The 25,208-nt window shown below is 41.0% G+C and overlaps 2 protein-coding genes across 4 annotated transcripts in view; one reads left to right on the forward strand and one right to left on the reverse strand.

Moving 5' to 3' along the window:
• Positions 1–3,113, forward strand: part of TMEM204 (transmembrane protein 204) — a 31,913-nt gene extending 28,800 nt beyond the window's left edge. Inside the window, exon 3 of the mRNA XM_027693748.1 lies at positions 961–3,113. Coding sequence (XP_027549549.1) covers positions 961–1,205 — 245 coding nt within the window. The 3' untranslated portion in view covers positions 1,206–3,113. The remainder of the gene's footprint in view (positions 1–960) is intronic.
• IFT140 (intraflagellar transport 140) overlaps positions 1–25,208 on the reverse strand; it is an 80,875-nt gene that overhangs the window by 46,447 nt on the left and 9,220 nt on the right. For 2 of the 3 annotated variants that reach the window (XM_027693742.1, XM_027693743.1), the window contains exons 5-18: positions 24,954–25,096; positions 21,208–21,383; positions 20,016–20,107; positions 18,779–18,885; positions 17,445–17,593; positions 15,133–15,336; positions 14,674–14,746; positions 13,435–13,526; positions 12,455–12,582; positions 10,777–10,894; positions 10,198–10,325; positions 7,681–7,831; positions 5,885–6,016; positions 3,410–3,606 (exon numbers count right to left, since the gene is read on the reverse strand). In XM_027693742.1, the coding sequence (XP_027549543.1) occupies positions 3,410–3,606; positions 5,885–6,016; positions 7,681–7,831; positions 10,198–10,325; positions 10,777–10,894; positions 12,455–12,582; positions 13,435–13,526; positions 14,674–14,746; positions 15,133–15,336; positions 17,445–17,593; positions 18,779–18,885; positions 20,016–20,107; positions 21,208–21,383; positions 24,954–25,096 (1,890 nt within the window). The remainder of the gene's footprint in view (positions 1–3,409; positions 3,607–5,884; positions 6,017–7,680; positions 7,832–10,197; positions 10,326–10,776; positions 10,895–12,454; positions 12,583–13,434; positions 13,527–14,673; positions 14,747–15,132; positions 15,337–17,444; positions 17,594–18,778; positions 18,886–20,015; positions 20,108–21,207; positions 21,384–24,953; positions 25,097–25,208) is intronic. The other variant, XM_027693744.1, reaches the window with a different exon arrangement.

The following is a 25,208-nucleotide window of genomic DNA, read 5'->3' on the forward strand; positions in this document are numbered from 1 at the left end:
CCAGGTTGGACAGGGCTTGGAGCAACCTGGGATAGTGGAGGGTCCCCTTGCCCATGGCAGGGGGTGGGACTGGATGAGCTTTAAGGTCCCTTCCAACCCAACCCATTCTGTGACTCTGTGGTGATCCAATAAACAGAGGGCAGAAAAGTAATTGTGTGGCTATCAATGCATTCTCCAGGGAAAGGGCAGTCTCAGCAATGTAAAAAAGTAGGAGTCAAAGGATACAGATTCTGCCCCTTGTTCTAACATGGACCTCCTGCGTGACTAGAACAGTCACCTCACTTCTTCACTGTTCATCAGCAATGAACCACCAGGTTTTTTTTGCAAATCACATTGTGACACCTGGATGGAAACACTAGACAAGTGCAGTGTTATTACTCAAATATTACCTATCTACTAGGGAACTTAGTACTGTGCTTAAGGTTAGGAGGGCAATAGAAACTTTGCCTTTAGTAGCTTCTGGAGGCATGACATTACTTCTGCCTCATAACACTTTTTCAGAAAGAAAAAGTAGGATCGCAAAGTCCCATTTATTTCACCTTCTCTTTTTTTAACCTTCTGTATACTGGTTTTTATTATTTCTGTAAGATATTTAGCTATTCATCATCTTCGCAGTTTACATAGTCGCCTGCCTTAAATAGACATTTTTAAATTTCAGAATAAGTGTACATATTCTGTATAAAAGATTTAAATTATTATTATCATTAGTAATAATAATAATTTCTGTGTTGGCAAAGGGAATAAGAAAGAGGACAGATTTAAACCTAACATTGAGCCTGTTTAAGGCAGTACCATTGTGCCCAAATATGAATTCAAGAACACAACCAGCACATCATAATAGGGATGGAAAGGCTTTACAGATATTGAGTCTGTAAATGTTGAGATGCCTATGGCATCTTGCCACTACAGAAATTCAAGAGAAGAACTTATTAAAAAATAAGTCTGCCATTCTGCTTGCAGGTTTTGTTCTGGTTATTGGACTGGTGACATTCTACCGCATCGGCCCATACACCAACCTCTCCTGGTCCTGCTACCTGAACATTGGAGCCTGCCTTTTGGCCACGCTGGCAGCTGCCATCCTGATCTGGAACATCCTCCACAGGCGCGAGGACTGCATGGCCCCCCGGGTCATCGTCATCAGCCGCACCCTGACCGCTCGCTTCCGCCGGGGCTTGGAAAATGACTACGTGGAGTCACCATGCTGAAGGAGAGCACTTGAAAGGGGAAGGATCTCCAAGGAGATCTGCATTGGAATTGTTTTTCTATAAATATATGCTATAATTTAAAACTAAGGGTTGAAAGACATCACAACGCTCACTCTTGTGGGCAGAGGCCCTCAATTATTATTTGGATGGGCTCCATCTATATATATATGTATAAAACACATAATGTTATATATATTATATTATATTATATTGCCCTCTCCCTCTGCTGTACAGCACAGAATGTTGGATTGTCAGAATCCTGACAGAGCATCACAGCTGCATGGCAGCAGGGTCAGCTGGAGAAGACACCGAGTGTGTGCAATGAGAACACAGGAAAGAGGGAACCAAACATACGTTTTCTCTGTCTGCATCAAGTTCTCCTGCTCCCTAATAATAAAGTAAAAAGCTATAGGCTTTGGAGTTAACAGGCAATCTGAGAAAGCAGAAAACTCACTATAGAATAAGTGATGGGTTTAACAGCTGTTCAAATTTCATGACTCTCTAGTCCTTCCATCCACCTCTCTACAAGCAATGGATTCCCATTAGCTGTGACACCTGCTCCCAGTCCCAGCACAGCCCAGAGAGTAAACAGCAAAAGTAACTCCAACTATTTCAACGTTAAGAAAGGGAAAGCAGAAGAATTAAGTTGCATTTTTTCAGACACTTCTTTTGTATCCTGAGACAAAGGTTTGGGTTTGTCCCATGTGTAAACAGACATTAAAAATGAGAAGGGTACGCAGCTAGAACAGGCCACACATGCTGCTGAAAAATCTACTTCAGTGTTACAATGAGGGCAAATATCTACAGGAGGTTACCTGGACTCCCTAATAATCACAGATATTATTAACTTACATTGTTGGGAACTATTATCAAAAACAGATATTTCAGCCCAAATTGGTTTCTTTTCTTCCCAGCCAGCTTTAACATTTGCAGTGACATTAGAGTGCTATGGCAGGACACCAGCTCTGCCCAGCAATGCTCAGAGGCACATAACACAGGGAACACTGGAGAACAGAGCTGCCACTCAAGCACCAAAACTGGAAAGTAAGACACATATACAAGACTTCAGCATGAGATTTAAAAACAACCTGCCTGGTAACTTAATGTGGTAACAAAGTGAAAAATGAATACCTTTGGAATTAGGCCTATTATAAGTCTCACCCTGAGAGCACATGGGCTCACAAAAGTCCTGTGCATGTAATTTTCAGGAAGAAAAACAACACACCAAAAACTATTATGCAGGAACACTTGGCATACAGGAACCTGAAGGAATGTCAGGTGTTTAAAAGCTCTCAGGATGCTGCTCCGAGCACAGTTAGTGATAGGTTTGAGGGACCATGAGCTGTGAATGTTACAAATCCCTTAGGACTGTTGTGTTGCTCCCAGCTGAATACACTGCTTTGCTTCTCTATGTCCACACTTTGTTAAAATGTGATCATCAAGCTGGCTCTTGAGTTCTGTTCTGCACTCAGTTTGGATGTGATAAGAAACTCAACCCTGACTGCTGCTCTGCACCACGTTCCAAGTGAGCAACACTCTGCAGAGACTGATACTCTAGAACAACTGCGCTGCTCTAGACTATCAGGGTAAACACCATAAAGCTGACAAAGAGTTTCTTCTAGCAGTAGGTTTGTAAAAACCAACTAAGATTAGTATTCATTTGCCTGCATTACTTTCTGGAAAAAAAAATAATTCCAAAAATAATATGCTATGATTAAATGCAGGGGTTTTTAAAATAAAATATTGTGGAGTATTTAAGAGACATTATATTATTTCCCCTAATATTGCAATATCCATATTATAATAATGTACATTTAAATTTAAAAATCAGCTATGTGGTTGGTAAATCTGTAATACTCGGTATTACTGTGATTATTTTAGATGTATAAATAAAGTTGTGAATGTTCATTTTCTTCTACTGATGACGTGAGATTTTTGCCATTCATACATAGGATAGGGTTGCTGGTTATCAGTTATTCTTTCCTGTTTAGTAAAAAGACTCACAGAGCTTGCAATGTCTTGTAGACAAAGAATAAGCATGAAGATGTCTTTAAAATAAATGTTTCATGTGGTTAAAGTGAAAGGGAGAATGAAATCAGAGAGGGAAAAGGTAAGGAGAATTTAGAAGGATCAACACTTCATACAAACTTTGAACAAAAAATAAACTGTACCCAAAAAGAAACACATACAAATAGTTCTGATACCTTTTTATCAGCTTGATGGATTTAAAGGCCTCATCCATGTCTCCAGCGGTCAGATAGAAGCTGAAGTTCAGCATGGCATCCTGGGTGGTCTTATCACAGTCTCCCAAGCCAATAAAATCTCTCATGGGTCTCCTTGCAACCATCTGAGAGACTGTAGTTGAGCCAGGCTCTGGTGCTCCCTTCTCAGAATCTCCCAGCTAAAAGCAGAAGGTTGGCATTTAGGGATCAGGCAGGTTGAAACTCAGTCCTTTGTACACGTAATTAGTTACATTATTCCCACTACAGTCCAAGTTGTTTATTTCCACAGGACCATGATCAATAGTGACAACAGTTAAGAGGTTTAGGAACTTCCTAGAAAATGCCCCAAAATATGGAATGTCATAGAAGAGATGAGCATACTGCAGTGAACAACCACAGCATGTCAGTGATCACTGGAGATTGGTATAATACCACAGAGAGGCAACCTCCTATTATTATAGTTATTATTATTATTATTGTTATTACTACTATAATAGCAACAATTAAGTCCCCAGATCTCTGAAGATTTCAGATAAGCATTTCTCAAAGTTTAGTCTCTTCTCAAACATTAGTCTGCTGTTCTGAAAGTTAACTATAGAGACCCAGTTCTTTTATCCTTGCCTTCGTGTGAAGCTCAGGTTCAAACCCTTCCCTCTACAACTAGCAGTTCTGGAGCTTCAGAGATACTTTCACCAGTCACTGAAAGGCTGACAAAGCTCAAAGCAATTCAATCATTATTCAGAAGAAGAATAAAGTCTCAATCCTCAATGTCAAATGATCTGCCTGGAGTGTAACAAGGAAACTTTCCCAGGCCAAGCACAGTGGAAGATCATCTGAGTCATGAAAGACACCAAGTTGCACATACACTCTACCTCAATTGTATATTTAGATAACTAAACATTAAGGTTTACAGAAGCCAACAAAAATAGCATCATATTATTATACAGTGGAAGTCTTAGATACAGTAAAAGACAGAAATCAAAAGCACAAATACGCTTGACTAAAACTTGGGGAATTTCTGGAACTAGGACAGTAAAGACATTGTAGCAACTAAGGAGAAACCCTGGAATGAAACTTGGTCAAAACAGGCTTGTTGCATCAGTTCAATTTGCTGTATTTAAAGCAGACTCTGTTCATATACTAAATCAGGCTTCCCAAATGAATTATTGTGTAACAAGTGATTTAGTCATGAAGAGTCATGAAGAGACCTACCAAGGAAGAAAATGGAAACAGAAGAGAGAGGAGAAGAGGAGGAAGGAAGAGGAGCAAAACAATGCACATACTTACAGGTTTATAGACACATCCCCTCCGAAAACACAACTAATGGCAGCAATAATCCATACAGAGTTAAAAAAAAAAAAAAGACATAATATCAAAGTAAAATAGCATGAGACGTTGGGAAAGTGTTAAAAGAAAGACTGGAAAATGTATCATATCACATTTGACCTTTCAAATTAAGGGAAAAAGGAAAGTAAAACAGAGTACAAGTCTAAAAGTTTGATCTGCACAGGAAGGGTGACAAGAGGTAGTGCTTTGAAAGGGATGAATTGCAAAGTGCTGTTTGAATCTGAACACGTTAAGTAGAAAAACACCTAGATACATTTTCCCTGTTTAACACTGCTCTTAAACTATATGAAATTAGGTTTGCATGATCCAACTGGCCTTAGTCAGATGACCTAGAGGATTAGAAGTCTCATTAATATTAATTCCCTGAAGATTTTACAAAACTAAATGCCTTAGTAGAACAAACACCCTGTTACACTCCCCTACAAGACAGGAACAGAGCAAATCATCATCCTGAGAGGCACCAGGAAACTCAGGTCAGAGCTTCACCAGAAACCAATCTGCAAGTAACAGGCTGCAGCTCTCCCAGTATGCATGGAATCATGCAGGGTATTCTTTACCTGAGATCCAAACAGTTTTGGATTGAAATTCAAGTTTAAGAAGTTAGAGTCTGCATTCCTGGCATTTGCAGTATTTGGTGACAGTGCAAGATGATTATTCTTGCTCTCTTAGGTGTTCTTGGGGATTAAGCTTCATTCCAACAAGGAAGTGGGTTGCTTCTGCCAAAGCTAGTAGGAAGTGTTCTCTCTTACAGCCTACATAAAGCTGACACACACACACAACCTGTACTCACAACAGGCACAATGAATAGATAAAGCAGAATTTTTTTCACATCCCTTTTTAAGTTGCATTCCCTGGTAATTCCTGTTTCTCCTACATTTGTATGTCACATTCAGTTTGCAATACTCACAAAAAGCCAACTCATTGCAAATTCCACAATCCTGCCAAGTTCACCTGCATTAGAATTATCTTTATGTCATTTCTACATGTGATGCAGCCACTGCCATTGGAGTTCCTCTACTTACCCCAGACTCAATTTGGTTAAATTTGATCCCTATGTAGTGGAAAGTCTGAACTTCTGGGAAGGGAAGGAATTGTTAAAGATTGCCTCACCTTTTTTGCAAAGTAATAATGTGGCACCTCTATGCCCAGCAGAACCTCATAGGATGAAGGCAATGGAAAGCTGTCCTGCAGCAAAAGGCCATGCTCTTCAGTGCTGAAGAATGATATAATCCAAACATCCATCTGGAAAAGGAAGCAAAGCATTGTTTTGTTTTTATGCTGCAATATCCTTCTTTCTTTTTGTTTTTATTTTCCATATTCACTTGGCAGAAGCTTCTCTTGAAAATAATATGACATATACATTGACACACACAGCTGCTGGGGAGGGCAGGGCCACAGGCTTCCTCCCTGCTGTGAGCAGCCAGGGACTCCCTCTGCACAGGGACCTCCAGCTCTGCCTCCCAGCAGCCACTTTCACCCACCACAGAGAGAAAAGCCCCAGGCCACAGCTGCTCCAGGAGCCTCCTGACAGACCTGGTTCAGGGCAGAGAAACAGAATCATGGAACAGTTTGAGTTGGAAGGGATCTTAAAGCTCATCTCCTTCCACCCCCTGCCATGGGCAGGGACACCTCCCACTAGCCCAGGTTGCTCCAAGCCCCGTCCAACCTGGCCTTGGACACTTCCAGGGATGGGGCAGCCACACCTTTTTTCAACTTTTTTTAAAAAAAACCATTATATTATTCCCATTATAAGTTCAGCAGCTCACTGATTGCTGTAAGATCCCAGGGAACAGTTCCTGTAACAGCTGAAATACTGACCTGACTCAAGCCAAAGTAATACATTTATTTCCCACAGAAGTTAATCAGACTTCTCATTTCTTAAAGCATAAGCAGACAGTAAAAAGTTCTGTTGATTAAGGGCCAAAAAGTAAGTTGCATTCCTTTTCTATCTTCTTATTTTTCAACTTTATGTAGAAGCCAAACATTTAAAGTTTTTTACATGAGAAATATTAGGTTAAAAAGTGTTCTCCTCTGGCTAGAAGACCTTACCCAGGCCTTTTGAGACATCCCTATTCCACTACTCCCCATCTTCTCATGATCTTTCTAAGGTCATCTCAACAAATAAAACGACACAAAGAGCTTTCTATTTCTAATTTTAAGAGGTTTAATTAAAATAATGCACAAATCACAAAACTTGAGATCAACCTGGGCATTTCAAATCAATGGAATGTTTATGCAGGACAGGCAATTCTGTACAAAGTGGTAAGGACCTCTACAAGCACAGTAGCAGGGGAAGAGGGGAAGAATTCTTGGTGTGATAAAAGAAATCTTTGATTAGATCACATCTGATCAATAAAAATGAAATCTTTTTTTTAATGTAAAAGAGACCATAACAGATAATTTGTGAAGTCTTAAAAATGTCCAATGTCTGTCCAGAAAAGCAGAAGATGGGAAGGAGTGGGTGGGAAGAGCATATTTCTCAGTTCATTTAACAGTAGTATCCCTGTTATTCTACCAAATTCATTCTTGCTGCTAAAAGTGGACTCAAGATATAAAATCAGCATTTTTTTTTAAGTTAAAAACTTCTAGATTATCAATCCACCCAATAATGTCACCTGAAAAGCAGTGCTCCAGATACAAGCTTACATTATGGCTATCCCCAAAATTCTAGCAGAGATAAGGAATCCCCTCTTCTTCCTCTTCACTGTGTGCAAGCTGAGGCCAAACCAGAGAGCTGTCATACAGTGCCTGAAGCACAGACACCAAACACAGGGTTTCATCACTTATATTTGTCCGAGATAATATGTACTACCCTCTCCCACATCCTAAAACAAATCCAAGGATTTATTACTTGGACAGGGAGAACTCCGCATAAAGCAAGATAAAACAAATAAAAAAGACCGTACTGTGCCCTCGGTCTGGTTTTTCTTCTGGTCTGAAGACTGGAGTCCTGTTTCAGGAATTGCTTCACATACAAAAAGCCTTGGTTCACTCTGGTCCCAGAAATGGCAAACAGGGATGTGACTGTGCAGCTCCGGATACTCCACTACAGACCTACTGAGAGATAAGAAAAAATGTAGGAAGGGAGACAAAATAATTCCAGCCCATTCAGTGGACGAGTGTAAATGAAACATGTTATTTATTCTCTGCATTACAGCAGTAACCAGATACATATTCCTGCCTCCTGACACTTTACACATGGCCACAACACTGCTAGTTTGGTCTGTGTACACTGACCATGGCTTCAGGACATATTTTTTCTACATCTCTGTGAGGAAAAAGCTGGTACTGCCACAAATATAAACAGGCACCCAAAATCTGCCTCCCCTGAGACTCTAGGTCCTACAGAAACACTTGAACATCCTTCAAACAATCCACCTCAGTGACTGCTGCTGCTGTAGGTGCTGTAGCACAGGGGCTCCCTCAGCTCGGCCTTAGAATCATGGAATCACTACAGTTGGAAAAGCCCTCTAAAATCACCAAGTCCAACGATCAACCCAGCACCACCACCATGTTCACCACTAAACCACGTCCCCAAGTACCTCGTCCACACATTTTTTGAACGCTTCCAGGGATGGTGACTCCACCACTGCCCTGGGCAGCCTGTTCCAACGCCTGACAACTCTTTCCCTGAAGAAATTTTCCCCAATATCCAATCTAAATCTTCCCTGGCACAACTTGAGGCCTGTTGATTGTTACCCAGGAGAAGATACCAACCCCCACCTGGCTGCTGCATGTGAAGAATTTCAAAGCACTGTGGAACAGCACATTAAGCACCAGGACAACCCCTGCAGCCTTGGGAATGCCACTCTCTGGCTGTAGTTTAAATAATAACATCTTATTGCCTCCTTTGGGGCATTTCAATACTACTTCAGTGCCAGCCATGCCAAGACTCCAGACATACAGAATCAGACTATTTTAGCAATGGCTTAGTATTCTTCTGAAGAAATACAGAATATTGAGAGGTGTCACATTTTTTAAAAGAGAAACCAAAGACATCATCAAAATATTTTCTCATTTGCTGTCACCACTGAAGGTTGAACTTTGTGGGGAAGGTTGGAATAGGGCTGGAAGGCAAATTAAAAGAGATTCAAAGAGGTGCAGAAATACCCAAAGTCCTTCCTCTACCACATAATTCAAAATAAATAACTTGCAAACTGAAAAACAGTATTTGTGTAAAAAAGCTCAGACTGTTTAGATTTTACCTCAGGAGGAGGGAAAGAGAAGCAGAAGAGGCAGAGATTATTATGACTGTCTGGTGAGTTTACTCGCTCTGATTTGAAGAACCTCTAAAATGTGCAGATAAATGGATTATTCACACTGATGCTCAAACAGCAGTGAACCAGCAGTACTGGCTTGGGACGGCCTCTGTTGGGCTACACAACATATTACACTTGGAAACAACTTCCTCACTACTCATACACTACACTGTTGCATAACTGACCAAGACATAAGACCCTAAATTTGCATTGGTCCAAGTTTTTGATGAGCTGAGTTTTCAGTGCTAAGACGAGTAATTCCTTTTTTTTGCTTGTAATACCCATAGCAGAGAGTTGCTAAAAAAAGCAATCCGCCTACTCCAATGCTGGTTTTTCTTAAGAAAAATACAGTCAGAAAAATTACTGTAAAACCAGATAGGAATTTCGAATTTGTACCCTAACATCCCACTGTACTTCCACGAGAATTCCTACTTCATTGCATTGTGCTCCTAGGATTTCTAGTGTTGCATTTCCCACAGAACAGTTTGCATGAACACAAAAGTGTCAGTTCTAAGTAGATATTTCATGAGTTTTTACCCATGCAAAAACATCCCTTACTGCACTTTAAAAATATTTTTTTTCCAACAAAGACCTTCAGAATGTCCTCTTTTCAGTTCCTATCATGTAAATTCTTCAAGGAAGAGTAGCTTTCCAAGATTTTTCTTTATTTTAAGATTTGGACCCTAATTCCAGTCCTGCAATACCTTGCACATACCCCCCTACACTCAATCACCCTCCCCTTAGAGACCTCTTGAGCCAGACGTGGATTCCACATAGCTAATAACTCTCCCTGCATTTCTCTTCTGTGAATTTGTCCAATACCTCCATGAGCCCTTCCTTCATCACCTCTAACTTCCTTTGGCAAGGAGCTCCTTAGCTCAGCTGCATGTTGGCTGAAGAACTGTCTCCTCCTCCTTATTTTGAGTTTGCATTCTAGTATCTTCGTCTAACACTCCCTAGCTCACGGTATTGGAACAGACAGGGATGCAGCCTGAGGACATACAATGTACCACCTTTCATTAGTTCTCTAGAAATAAAATAATTAAATTCATACAAGCTCCTACACAAGGCAGAGGAATGTCAGTATCAAAGTGTGCTTGTCTTCACGGGGCAGATTCCCATCTTAAATCCACCATTATGCTTTTTGAAATAAAAGCTCCTTACTTGCCAATGCCTTGTCCAGCAGAAAGCTTCTCTCCACCATCTCCCTGTTCAGCCTTGAAATCAAAGAGCGTAACTTTGTCCATTTCAACATCATAGAAACAGATCTTGGAATCGATGTTCCCATCTGCCTACAAGAAGGGAAAACAAAAAGTTCCCGAAGCATTCAATCACAAAGGAAAAAAGGTATGTTTACCTCATCTGCTTCATGCTCTCAACTTTCTTTACTGGTAATCACACAAGGACATTCACAGGAAGAAATACCAGAAAACTTCTGGCTGGTTTTCTATTCCATCAAGTCAGTCTTGGATTTCTTCGAAATGCTACAAAGCAGCTTTCTTAACTAAAATACTCCTTCCTTTTCTGGGTTGTTCCCACCACAGGTACAAAGCCTTAAGAGACCTTAATTTTAGTGTTTATTTACATGCTGGGACACGACACTTCATGACACAACTCAAAAACACTGCAAGGACCATGTAGATTTGTTTCTGAGAAGTGAATCTTGAGCCCTCAGTAATCGTGACCTGCACCAGAGTGTGAACAGGGCAGGTCCCAGGTGGTGGGTGAAGAGCTGTGCCTCACCTTGCTGACCAGGATGCTGACTTTGCTGCCATTAGCATTGCACTTGACGGACGTGATGCCTCCACGGCCAGGGAGCAGCTGGGATAAGTCCTTGCTGTTGCAGTGCACTTTTGCCTCTCTGGGGGAGGGAATAAACTTCAATCACATAGTGGCAAGCAACTGGTAATATGCATCAGCCAAAACATTTCACAAATTATGGGTAAGACTTTTAAAAACAAACTATTTCCACTGTATGACACCACTGCCCCAGACTCCAGTTTCCTCTCCAGAGGACTGCTGCCACTGCCTTTCCTTCAGGAATAAGTTAATGGACATTCTTTTCTCAATGAATCAGCAAAAATTATCTCCAGTGCTTCTACAGGATTCCCAAAATAGGGCTATACAGCAAGAATACCTGACCAGAGTTCTGAATTCAAAGGCCTGCTTTTCCTACAGAAATAAATTGAACAGTACTACGAATGTTGAATAGAGCCCATCACATGAAAGTTCTGTGTATGGAAAGCACATCGTGGAGCAGGAGTAAAGAAATGTCATTGGTGGGGGGTATTTATATATTTTCTTATCTCAAAAGAATCTTAATGCTGGTACAGATGCAAACCCAGCAACCAGTCAGCAACAAAGGACAAATCTCATGAAACAAAAGAATGTGACAAAGAAGTGACAGTAATTTGAAGTGACAGCAATTTAGACCTATAATGCAATTCCATGAAAAAAAACACTTTGATTCTGTAGAAATAACATTGTTGGGTTACATGTTTAGACCTCTCATTCGTTCTAGGCCAACTATGATGCTTTGAAATTAAAGAGTGCTATACTGTCATCATTTCAGAAGGGGTATTTTCAGTACCAAACGCAAAAATTTCACACAGCGTGCAGGAGTGAAGCTACTTTTTCTCCACTATCCAACATCATAATCCAATATTTGTGCTAGTTACAACCTGCCCAAATCCAGTAACCTTTACACGGTTTCCCAGGTGGAATCTGTGTGATACCAACCCAGGTAGTTTCCAGTGGGTAACTAACTAGCCTTTAGCATTCCTCTGGTGACAGCATGCAAGGAAGAACAGAATCTATTTCAGTCTTCAGGTTTTTCAGCTTTTCAAAATTACATTTGTTATTAGTAGCTAAATTTTCTAACTGAAGGTCATGTCAGTACACATCTTTTTCATGTTTGTCAGCAAACGAGCACAGTAAAGTTTGAAAAAAGTCACGTAAACTTCTTTCTAAACATAAACAGGAGGAAGAATAGAATGTTTGGTTATTGGTTCACTTTCTCCATGGATTCACTGAAACAAGTTTGCTGATTTATGAGGAGATATGGAGTTTCTTTAGTTCAACTCTTCTGAGATTAAATTCTTGTTCAAGTTGTCAGAAGAAACACGGGACATCCTTGCCTTGATCTTCCATAGATTTTCCACCAACTTTTAAATCCACAGAAATATCACTCACTGTATTCTCTTTTTAAAATAATAATAATAATCATCATTCCATGACTTGTCTAATTATTCCATGGCTCTTCCCTTGCTTTGGAAATAGGCCATCAGCTCCCATAGGCTGCATGCATTGTCTGAAGATTCAAAGGGGCTGTCGCTTTTCATCAGATCAAAACCAACTAAAGATTCCACACAAGATGTATGCTCAACTATAAACAGATTATTTTTAACTGCCTTATTAATACCTGCGCGAGAGATCAAAGATTTTCAAATGAGCCAAATCGGTTCCCACAGCCAGGAAATTCCCACAGACATCCAGGAGGCATGGACTGCCCTCTGCTTCAGAGAACACCAGCAGCTGCTTAACTGTGCCCTAGGAAGAAACATGTAACACCAGGTTTGTGTGGCCACAGCCTCACTAGAAGGGACTTATTTTATCATCAAATTAAGTCACGAACTGCTGAACTTCTGTGTTAGGCAAATCGCTCCCAGGAAGGTGGAGAAATTCCACACACACACACACGCACACATACACACACATACACAATCCCTACAAATGCAATCTGTGTTTCAGGTATGCATGTAGCCTCAAAAACAGTCTAAATTTAAAACACATCCTTCTGCAATAATTTCCTCTTCAATAACACAACCTTTTCCAACTGAGAGGGATATAAATATAATGGTCTCTGAAGGTCCTTAAATACAAAGCTGCAAAAATAAATACATTATATTTATGTGATAAGTCACACCCATTCTAAAATACAATATTTATTTCCTAAATAAAATGAGGTATCATAAAACTCTGATAATTAGATTTCTCTTTCTGGTTCTCACAGATTAGGAGAGGCTGCAAAAGTTCAGCAAAAGATTTTGCAGAACACACAAAATGTGCAGAGAGTATTTTTCATTATCTTGTAAGAATACCCAGTACGTTCACCTTCCTGTCAGTAATATACATATACATATTCAAACTGCATGCAATTTTGATCCTCTTAAAGTCTGTAAATACTTCTTAGTTACAGTGCAGTAGTGTTCAAAGTGACAGACTTCTTAAAGAACACAAAATGTCAAAGATCTTTCTGCTGAAATACTCAATGTATTTTTTCTATGACAAAGGTAGAGTTAATAGATTTGGAAAAATCACCCACTTAAATTTTAAGTTCTAACACCAATCTTTGAAAACAATAAGGCATATTTGTCCCTTCACCGTTTCCTCAGCCCTTACCTGCCAGGTGCGGACCTGGACTCGATATGGCTCCACTGTGTACAGATTTTCTCCATGCACGGACAGAACTGGAGAGTCACAAAGAAAAGAGCCTGGGACAATCACAATAAAGCCATCATTACAATAAATAGGTTCCATAAAAAGGGAAAAAAAAATAACTTAAAGCACTCAATTTCCACTGTCTTGCACCAAATCCCTTTTCCAATCTGTCAGTTTGTATTGATTCCCAAACTCCTCAGTGTTGCCACCTTCTTCCATTCTGCCACTACATTCAACGCCTGGAGCTCCCACCGTAAACAGGTATTTGTACTCTCTCCATGGAAACAAATGGGAGAGGAAGGGCAAAGAATTGATATGGGGAGCGAAAGAAAGAGAAAGGCAAGTGCCATGTGAGATTCTGGTAAGAGAATTCACTCCTTTCTTCATCAAACTGCAACTGAAGAGGGACAACGGAATCTATGGCTTTGCAATCACTTCAGAAGTGGTATAGATTGTTGGGACCGTGGTGGTAATAACACAGTGATTCAGCATGGAAAATTATTTATAAAGGAGTAAATGTAGACAAGATAAGGCACTTAGCAGAAAACAGTTGACGGTTCTTAAAAGACAAACCTCAAGATTTTGGATGGGATTGATGGAATTCTGCATTACTTATTACTCAAGGTAGAAATATTTAGGGAGAATTAACCACTTAAAAAAATAATTTACTTTACTTAGCTCTATATACAGAAATTTATGGGACAACTTTTCCTGAGAGCTGGGACTAAAACCCTTCTTCCCAGTTCTTATGTAAGTGCTATGAAACCTTGATGACACGTTCTCCCAGGCAAAGTGGAAAAGCCTTAAATAGCCTATCTGCAAAGGCAACAGGAGCCACAGGTACAAAAACAAGAAAAAATTCTGTTCTTGATCAAATGTTGGAATGATGTACTTTAAAGAAAAAACAAAAAAAAGCAGTTCTGTCCTCATATCGTGTTTTGTGCAAGGCCCTGTACAATGTAATTTAGCTACATCAGATGGAAGTTTGTTTCCTCAAGCCTTGAGTATTTTGCCAGTCTAGAGGAAGGTGTCCCTGCCCAGGGTAGGGAGGGTTGGAACGACATGAGCTTTAAAGTCTCCTCCAACCCAAACTCTTCTATGATTCTATGACTACAGTCCATTAACTACCATGAATTAAGAGAACATATAACTCTGGAGGAAAAGAACCATTTCAACTCTGACCAGTGTTTTAAGTCCTACCTGCACTTCTGAAGGTATCTCCTGAACACTCAAAGACAGTCACCTGCTTCCCGTTCCAGAATACTAGAGCATCCTAGAACAAACAAAACACCAAATGAATGTGTACGTTCAGTTCCTTTGGAAACATACAGGAATGCAAACAATAACATAGCAAGAACTCCACCACAATAGCCACCACTTACTAGTTCCTCTGTACATTGGGTTGGAAGGCTTTTGGTAATCCAGAAGTTCTCTGGGTTCTGGTCAGCACCTCAAGAATTCCTGAGTCCCTGTGCTATCTGAAAAACCAGCTCCACCACAGCACCATTGCTACCATTACAACACTACCTCCATAACACACTAAGTGGAACATCAAAGAAAGTTTATCTTAAAGACTTAGAATGTTTGGTCTCCATACACCTAACTGGGCAACTGATTAAGCAAATAAATGAAAAAAAACCCAACAAAACAACAATTAACCTTAGTAGCAAAGACTCCATTAACATTCATGTCAACACGGAGGCTGTGCGTGGCTCCTGTGCTGAAGGTGGTCACGTTGAAGAGGTTGGGAGACACCTGAACCACAGCCACCTGCTGATGAAAATGCGCCGACATGGCCTGTTCACTGAGGATCACCACAGAGCTCAGGCTGTTCACTGCCAGCAGGTTTTTTCGGGAGCCCCACTGTACAGAACGGGGAAAGAAAAAACACCATTTCATCTATGGTCTTGAACAGTCACAGCAATGTCCCCAGGGAGATGACATGTGGAAGGACATAAATAAATAAACATTTTTTTACATACATGAAGTCCTACTATCTAAATACAACTATAGGCAATGACTAGGAATTATTACAGATTCAAACAATTACGCTTGTTATCCGGCTACTCAGACTCCCTTCATCTAAGTAGAGGAGCTGGTTTTTAAATTAAAACTGCTTCTTTTTCTAAGATACTATTGCACCATCTTACATTTACTGCTGCAAGAGAGCATCATGTATTTAAAGGGTTTAATAACTCTTTCTAATATCCAACCCAAAGCTCCCATGACACAACTCCAGGCCATACCCTGGGTCCTGTCCCTGGTCCCCCCAGAGCAGAGCTCAGTCCCTGCCCCTCCTCTGCCCCTCCCCAGGAAGTTGGAACTGCAGTGAGGTCTCCCCTCAGTCTCCTCTTCTCCAGCTGAACACACCCAGTGCCCTCAGTGTCCTCACACGGCTTCAAATCAAGGCCCTTCATCATCTTCATTGCCCTCCTTACAACAAAAATAATCTCGAGTTTCCATAATTAAAGACAGCTTGATGAGATAAACCCACTGTGCTTGTTGACAATTGTTTGGCAATGCTTTTGTTTATGCTCCCAAACATTGGGAACAAGGTGCTATTTCTGGACAGTGCTTCGTATCCTGTTATCTGGAAAAGGCTCGAATGGGCAAGCTGACACAAACACCTATATTTCTTCCCTTCCCTCAACGTATTAGCAGATGTATGAGATACTCATGGCACACACTATTTCCTATATCCTGGACCTTTTGTTACTGAAGCATGTTCATAAAACACCTGGATTCTCTACTTTCACAGCACTTCTGGTTTAACTTTGTAAGCATGACTGTGTTATGGACCCCCATTGCTTTTTAAATACTTTCCACTCTTATGTGGAAACAGAATAATAGCAAATATAAAATTACTTTCTCTTGAAAGGCACCAGATATATTTGTTTGATTTTCTTTTCTTATGAAAAATAATGGGGATTGTTCTCACATATGAAACCAGCAACAGAATGATATAAAGTATAATAGAAACACTCAAAAATTGAAAAGGTATAAAACCCCAACAACAAAAATGCTGGAGAACCTAAAGCACAAGCTTTGCCTTTTAGTAGAATGGTGGTGGTTAAAAAAGCTGTTTATCAATATAAAACTTTATGAAGTTAAATTCATGATTGTTATACTCAGCATTTCTCTTCTGCATATATCAAAATGCTAATAGGTATAGAATGACAGTGTTTAACCTCACTGTGACAAGTGAAAATATTCCAAATAAATAAAAATGCTGAACCCTGACACTTAACAGACGATGGGTTAAAATATATTATAATGCTGTATTTTGTTACAGCCTTCAGCATTAAAAATAGTGCAAATAGCAGTAGAGATGTTTTAAAGCATTTGGTTTACAAATTTGTAAGAGAAAATTTATTATTCCCATCTAGTCCAACACTATCACACATTATAAAATTATCTGGCAAATGAGAAATGTTTTTCTGATGAAAAAGCAGCTGGAAATACCATTTGGTGCGTAAAACCATAGCATTCCCCTCTAGATGGCCCATCGTCTCACCAAAAAATATTTGGTTGTAAATACATCCTTTTATTTTTCATAACTACCAGTAAGAGCAAACTTTATGTTGAGAAATTGATGAAAACAAGAAAATTATTGATGAATAAAAGTTTGCATTTAGTCAGCTTTTCCTGCTTGTTATTTTAATAAATTTATGTAAAATTGACATTCCTGACAACCTTTCTTTTCCAGAAGATGACTTCAGGGTGCTGAATCCAAAGGGTTTGTTGATGAGACACGTGATGGAGAGCCTAGCTACAAACAGGGAATATTTCTGCCCATTTCAATTCTAAAAATTACTTGATTTTCATGGTTTTTCCTCCTAAGGAGGACCAACCTGTGGTGGGACACATAGCCTCACGAGAATGATCGTGTTCATCTGTTTCACAAAGGTGCTCCATTCATCCAACTGTTGTGAAGTCCCACCAACATTCGAGGAAGCTCCTTCCTTTCTTACCTTTATCTGAGTGACATTTCCCTCAAGTTCTGTGGATGCCTGGAACTTCCACTTCTCCTTGCCCTCCAAAGCCCGTGTGCTCTGGTCAGATCCTGCTGTTTTCTTCCACATCGCTACCCTCCCTTTGCTCGTTCCAGCTGCCAAGAGACCTGTCGTTCACAAACACACCTCAGAAAAACAAACCCACGTTAGACAATGTAACAGGCAGCCAACTCCAGTTCTCAGGTACTGAGAATCCAGCTTGCACAGAACCATTTTTTGCCTTACTCACTGCAAACCAAAATCCTAGTCCTGGACTGGGGAATCTTTCAGGAGAAACAACGAGAGAAGTTCCACATCACAAGGTGCACTTTTTAAGCTACCAGACGAAGTTATCTTTTTCATATATCAGACAATGACTTCATTTTAACCATTTATTAGAATATAGAACCATAGAATATCCTGAGGTGGAAGGGACCCACAAGGATCATTGGGTCCAGCTCTTGGCTCTACACAGGACACCCCAACAATCCCACCATGTTCCTGAGAGCATTGTCCAAATGATCCTTGAGCTCTGGCAGTCTTGGGGCCAAGACCACTGCCCTGGGGAGCCTGTTCAGTGCCCAACCACCCTGTGGGGGAGGAACCTTTTCCTATATCCAATTTAACCCTCCCCTGACACAACTCCAGCCGTTCCCTTGTGTCCTGTCCCTGGTCACACAGAGCAGAGATCAGAGCTGCCCCTCCACTGCCCCTTGCAAGGAAGCTGCTGGCCCCGATGAGGTCTGACCTCAGCCTCCTCTTCTCCAGCTGAACAAAACTGGTGCCCTCAGCTGCTCCTCATACAGTCCGTGTTTATTTTTGAATAGCTGGTTTTTAGTCACCATGGGCAAACGACCACTGAAAACCACTCCAGGAGACAGCAACTGTGCCTGCATGGGCAAACCAGGTGATGGACAAGAGCAGCTCTGTAGAAAAGATCCATTTTCGAGACCTGGCATCCACACATTACATGCTGGTGAGCTCTCCTTTGCATTAGCTGTAGTGTGGGCTTGTCAACTGAATGCCCAAAACACGCTGGAGTGCATTAGGAGTACTCCAGGAGTACCAAAGGGAATCCAGCTTGTGTGCCATGAGACAACTCCACAGCAAGTTAAGGTGTGATGGAGTACTGAATGATCTCCCTGCACCTTCAAAGGCACATTTCTGATCCAAACTAAAACCTTCTACATCACATGCTGCCACCAAGACCCTCAGTCACAAGGCAAATATACTGAAATGACTCCAGGGCACGGAAGGCTGAGGTTTGACAAGGATTAGGACCAAGAGATCACAGCTCCCATGTTATTTCTCACCTTTAGCACTGCAGTAAGACACGCAGTTAATACATTCTCCTCCTTCAAAGCCAAATTGCACATCTGGGGAGAGCACGTAGTTCTCATCTCGGTCCAAATCCCAGAACCTAAGGCACACAAAACAAGAGTGTTAATAATGCTTTTCCTTCCAGGTGTCTTGCTAAACACAGTCAATAGGATGCTGTACATGGCATGAATTTGCTATTTCCCTAACACCCAGATCACCCAATTTTTAAAATTAAATTGTCAGCAGCTGTCTCTGGAACGTGAATTTCTTAACAATCCTTTTCCTTTGACTTTTTAATCTGCAGCACTTTTTGGGATATTCTACTATGAAGAAAGGTATCAGAAGCAAAACCAGTTTTAAGAAAAAAAGAAAAAAAATGAGGGCTAGTTGCAATTTTCCTTCTCCCAACTTATGCTTCCTCCCCTATTTTAAGAATATCCCTTGGTTAGCCACCAGTCCTTCAGATTCCAGATTTATTTTCTAGAACTAAACACTGCCATAAAACATATTCCTTCTTGATACTCGGTCTTTATTGTATTCTCATAAAATTAACAGAAAATCTTGTCTGATAGTAGCAGATAGGGAGCTAGTGATGTTAATGGAACACTCCCACCCTCCAAAAAAGTTGGAGGAAACAGGTAGAGCAAGTCATAGTAAAGACAGGAAGAAAATATTTTAAAAAGATCCAAAAAGGTAAAACTACAGAACATAGTAACATAACAGCATGGCAAAGCAACATACATACTTTAAAGGATTAGGGACAGGAGAAACTTAATTACTTGTCTTATATTACAGTAACAGAGAAATGACCTGAAAAGTAAGCACTTTTTTCCAGTTACTGATGCTATGAGTATCCTAAGGATCAGAGTGTAACACTGGCAAGAGCAGCTAAATGGCTGCAAAACCCCCAGGTGGGTCTATTTTTAGAAGAAATCAATAACAGCACTCAAGGAAGGAACAGATTTGGGTAGCACTGCCTAACAATATAAAATACCTAGAAAGAAAGCAGGCCATATAGAATCAGTTTTTGTCCTCGAGGAAACAGATTTTTCATTCAATTTCTCTATTTATTTTGAGAAAAAAAATTAGGAAATATTGGGACTTTTTCATTATTGGTAAAAAACCCCACAACCAAGATTTCAGCAAAATATTCAGTTCATTGCAGACTGTAAACCTTTCAGCTGGTCCTTCTCAGAGGCAGCCAGAAAACTTTCAAACGAGGGTTCTTACCTGATGACTGTCTCACCTAGTGCTGTAACAACCAGGCTATGGTCTATCAGAATGATGTCTGCAGAATGAGCAGTCTTCCCACTTAACTTCACCTGTTAACCATAAGCACATAAATAAATTTACAGAAGGAACACACTGAAGGACAGTAAGCATCTGAACTGCCTAGTTTGGCTAAAAAGTTAAGATGTAAGAATAACTCGACCCTGTCAGTTCAGACAGACTAAAAGTGATCACCACTAAGTGCATCAAGATGTGATGTATAAATTTAATAAAAGAAACCTTGTAGTGGGTTAATTAAGTAAGTAAGGAGCAGTTTTTCACTCTTGCACTAGGTCTTCTCTTAGAACTTGATAAAGATTGCTTTAAAATGTGAAATACCAAATCTTACTTCTAGTCAAACATAAGTAATGATCAATAAGAGGTGGACACTCCCGTAATACACAAGTGTCTAGTCTTTTTCTATCTTAGATAAAGAGAAAAAACATCCTAGGAAGGTGAAGGTTTGGGTTCCACTCACAAGCAGCATTCTGTAACAGTGCAGTATTTTATTTGAGGCAAGGAGATTATAAGTCCTGGAAGAGGTTTGTTTGCTTTTTGCCCTTTTTTGCCCCAAATAATTTTTGAGTCACTACATTATTATTTGTCATTCTGTGACTACTGGGCTTTAATTTTTTGAAAGCTGCCTCGCCTTTCCAGCTGTAAGAACACTTTCACAGTGTAAAAACTATACCATCTTTCAGATGTGCAGACAAAGGCAGTGTCACCCAGAGGAGGTGCTGAAAGACAGGTAAGCTCCAAATCTCTAAGGACACAGATTATTGACTATTTATCCACAAAACATTTTAACAAATATTTGATTATACTGGAATTTCCAGTTTTTCTCCAATTCACTATGAAAAGGCAATGAAGTGTAAAGGGATTAAGATAGAATCAAAATGAAAGAAAATTATGAAAAAATAGGAAGACAAGATCACAGAATCAAAAAACCACCTTTCCAAGTTCAGTAACAGATCACCCTATTCCACTTTTAATTGAGCATATTTTTGTTTGTTCATCAAGGTATTATCTGAGAAACAAAAATGACAGTTAATTCATTTGTAGGCAAAATAGTGATAATCAAAAAAAAACCCCAAACAAACAAATACTTACAAAGAATAAATATTGCAACTTTACCATGTAGTGTGACTCTTACCTTCAAGAGCTCTTCTGCCTCTCCCTCAGGGGTAAGTGCATACAAGGACAACTGCAGGTTCTCTGTTATTATAAGTAAAACATCTCTTTCCTCCAGCAACAGGAGCTTTCGGACCAGACTGTCAGTGGACAACACCTGCCTTGTCTTTCCTTTCTCATTCACGTAGTGCACAGAACCTGCAGCACACACAAACAAGGTGCAGCTTTTAGTCAAAAGCTTTTCGCTACAAAACCCAAAGTTGCTGCTTTCTACCTTAACAAAACATTCCACAAGTGCTGAAAAGGTAAAAAACCCAATAATTCTTTTGTTTCATAGTTTGTCTCATGATACAGACTACGACAGCTGTGAGGAGCAATAAACTAAATATTATTTTTCCCTATTTAGGAAATCCAATAATAATAATAATAATGATAATAATAATAATTTTAAACTACAAGCACACTTTCTGCATGAAAGATGGCTTCTGAAATCTTCGGTCTTAGAAATAATATGTGAAAGAAGAATGGCAGCTAAGAATTGGTCCAATTTACAGCAGAGTTTAGATGACAGAAAACTGCAGACCCGAAGTTCTCCATTGTTTAGAAACACTGCACCGCACATCAAATTCAGCTTTAATCCATTAATTTCATTGGCAAATGGGATGGTGTCTTTCTAAGAACACTGACAACAGCAACTATGGCACCCATCAATGTTTTAAAAGCCACTATCATTTCATTAAATTGTACTAGTCTATAAATCATAGAATCACAGAATCATTAAGGTTGGAAAGGACCTCCAACATCATCAAGTCCAACCTTCAACCAAGTACCACCATGCCCACTAAACCCTACTACAAAATGCCACATTTCAGGGCACGTTGATTCCACCACTGCCCTGGGCAGCTGTGCCAGTGCCTGACTGCCCTTTCAGGGAAAAAAATGTCCCAAATATCCAACCTAAACCTGCCCTGGCACAACTTGACACTGTTTTTTCTCCTCCTGTCCCTTGTTCCCTGGGAGCAGAGCCCGACCCCCCCCCTCCTGTCAGGGAGTTGCAGAGCCAGAAGGTCCCCCCTGAGCCTCCTTTTCTCCAGGCTGAGCCCCCCCAGCTCCCTCAGCTGCTCCAGACCCTTCCCCAGCTCCGTTCCCTTCCCTGGACGTGCTCCAGCCCCTCAGTGTCCCTTGTCTGAGGGTCCCAGAACTGCCCCCAGGGCTGGAGGCACCTCAGCAGTGCCAGCACAGGGATGGGCACTGCCCTGGTCCTGTGCCCACACTATTTCTGAGACAGCCCAGGGGCCATTGGCCTTCTCGCCCACCTGGGCACACCTGGCTCATGCTCAGCCACTGCTGACCAGCACCCCCAGGTTCTTTCCTGCCGGGCACTTTCCAGTCACTGTCCCAGGCCTGAAGCTCCACGAGGTTATTGGACCCAAGTGCAGAACCCAGCACTTGGCCTTACTGAACCTCATACAACTGGCCTCGGCCCACTGCATGCCCAGGTTTAGGCAGTGAAAACCCCTACATGGTTCTTTGTAAGTGGTATTACAAAGATCACCCAAACCAATGTCATTGAAACCTGACAGATCTCATGCCACACCCACATAATGTCTTAGCAAATCATGGTATTATACAAGGGTGACATTTTAAACCAGTGCAAATCAAAAAAACCCTACAAAATTAAATAGTATCTTCCCCCAAAAGCTGAAGTAGAAAATGCAAATGTATAAAAATGAACATTAAGGATCCATGCTAAAATGTTGTACCCAAGGAACAATATGATGTATCTAATTAAAAGAATGTTTAGATTTCCAAAACTCTTGCAAATACATTACTATCCTCTACATTCCAGCCATATAAAAAAAATGTCAAAGTCCTGTCCCACTGCTTTATTTTCTCCCTGACATAAAACACTGCACAGATAATTTCATCTTGTTAAACCACAGAATGGTTTGGGTTGGAAGGGACCCTAAAGTTCATCTCTTTTCAACCCACCTGTCATGGGCAGGAACACCTCCCACTAGCCCAGGTTGCTCCAAGCCCTGTCCAACCTGGCCTTGGACACTTCCAGGGATGGGGCAGCCACAGCTTCTCTGGGCAACCTGTGCCAGGGCCTCACCACCCTCACAGCCAACAACTTCTTCCCACTATCTCATCTATCCCTGCACTCTGGCAGTGGGAAGCCATTCCCCCTTGTCCTGGCCCTCCAGGCCCTTGTCCCAAGTCCCTCTCCAGCTCTTTTGGAGCCCCTTCAGGCCCTGGAAGGAGCTCTCAGGTCTCCCTGGAGCCTTCTCTTCCCCAGGTGAACACCCCCAGCTCTCCCAGCCTGGCTCCAGAGCAGAGGGGCTCCAGCCCTCGGATCATCACTGTGGCTTCCTCTGGACTCTCTCCAGCAGTTCCATGTCCTTCCTGTGCTGAGGATCCCAGACCCCGACACAGAACTGTAGGTGGGGTCTCACCTGAGGGGACAGAGGGGCAGAATCCCCCCTCCCCTGCTGCCCACGCTGTGGGATCAGCACAGGACATGGAGGGTTTCTGCATCCCAGCACACACAGACAACGCATGTCCAGCCTCTCCCCCACCAACACCCTCAAGTCCTTTTCAGGACATTTGGGAGTTAAGGCAAATCAATAACCAGATTAAAAACTGAGTCCAAAACACATATGCCCAAACCAACCTAGTTAATGAGGCTGCTCAAAAGGAACAGTGCCATTTGACTGAAATTTGAGAAGTGCGGCGAGGAGGCCCAAGCAAGGACAGCACCTGCAAGACGCGGAGACTGTCCCTAGATGGGGCTCTGCACCACCAAAACAGCGGCTTTGAAGGTGAGGATGGAACAAGCACAGCTTCTCAAAGCTTCCTTCTCTCCTCGTACCTTTGAGAAGTGCTCTGTAAGCCTTTTCCAACCACGCAGCTGGCCCATGCCACTCCTGCCAGCTGTACTGCTGCTGTGCTGTTGTAAACTGGGGGTGTCATTCTTGATAAAACACTGAATCACACTGTAACTGAGCTGCAGAACCAGTGTAACTGAAATGTTTTCAGAGTAGTTAACACTTGAATCAAGAGGACTATATACTCAAATCACCTGCCAGAAACATACTCATTGTGCTACTTGTCACACACATTCTGGCTCCAGTTCAGAATGAGCACGTTAGAGAGAGAAGGCATCAGGAGAACAATGGGGTGAGAAGAAAATTGCTTGGGGCAAACTAGTACCCAGAAGACTAAAAGGGAGAGGAAAAGACCAGGAAGAGACGATATTAGGGAGAAAACTAACAGAACAGATTCTCAGACTATTTTTGCTCCCTTAGACTGAAGGATCGTTTCAAAGAATGAGAAAAACATGAAAAAGCAAATTCAGAATTTATTTTAGGATGTATGTTTTAGCAGCATTTGCCTATTTATAGATAAAAACACCTCACGACATGCATATTATTTTGAAGGTTTGCACGAAGTGCTGACAACTGCTAATTTTATCTACACTTGTGTTAGAGATGGTTTTCCTCGCGCTCACTTCTTCAGGAACCTGACTAACCCAGTAACTCTGGTGTCCTTGTGGACAGGACCACCCTGAAGATGGTAAGATTTAAATAATTTTATTAATTTCTTCTTACCACAAACATTCTACAACTCCTATGAATATATGAACATGATGGATATATGGATATACTCTAGATGTTAGATATATGAAAACAGAACTATTGTGCACTGAGCTACTTTGAAGCTTTAAGGAAATGTTCCAGCAGACTGGAAAAGTAGTTTTGCTCTTACCATCTGTCAAGGTGATAAAGAAGGAGAGTCCTTCCTGGACTGCCATTTTCAGAGGTGATCCCTTTCCAGCTTTCCTCCAGTTAAACATATCCAAGGCCTTTTCATCACCACTCACAGCTGCTTTTGCCAGCTGTACAAAGTCCCTGCAAACAGAGATACTTCAATCCCAATTCCTTACAGAACAGAGTAGTTTCAGTCTCAAAGAATGGATGCCTTGTTAATTAAGTATATTGTATAAAAAGAAAAAAGATGTTT

The sequence above is a fragment of the Neopelma chrysocephalum genome, unplaced genomic scaffold (assembly GCF_003984885.1).
Source record: "Neopelma chrysocephalum unplaced genomic scaffold, ASM398488v2 Primary Assembly neopelma1_93, whole genome shotgun sequence".
In the NCBI taxonomy this organism is placed as follows: Eukaryota; Metazoa; Chordata; class Aves; order Passeriformes; family Pipridae; genus Neopelma; species Neopelma chrysocephalum.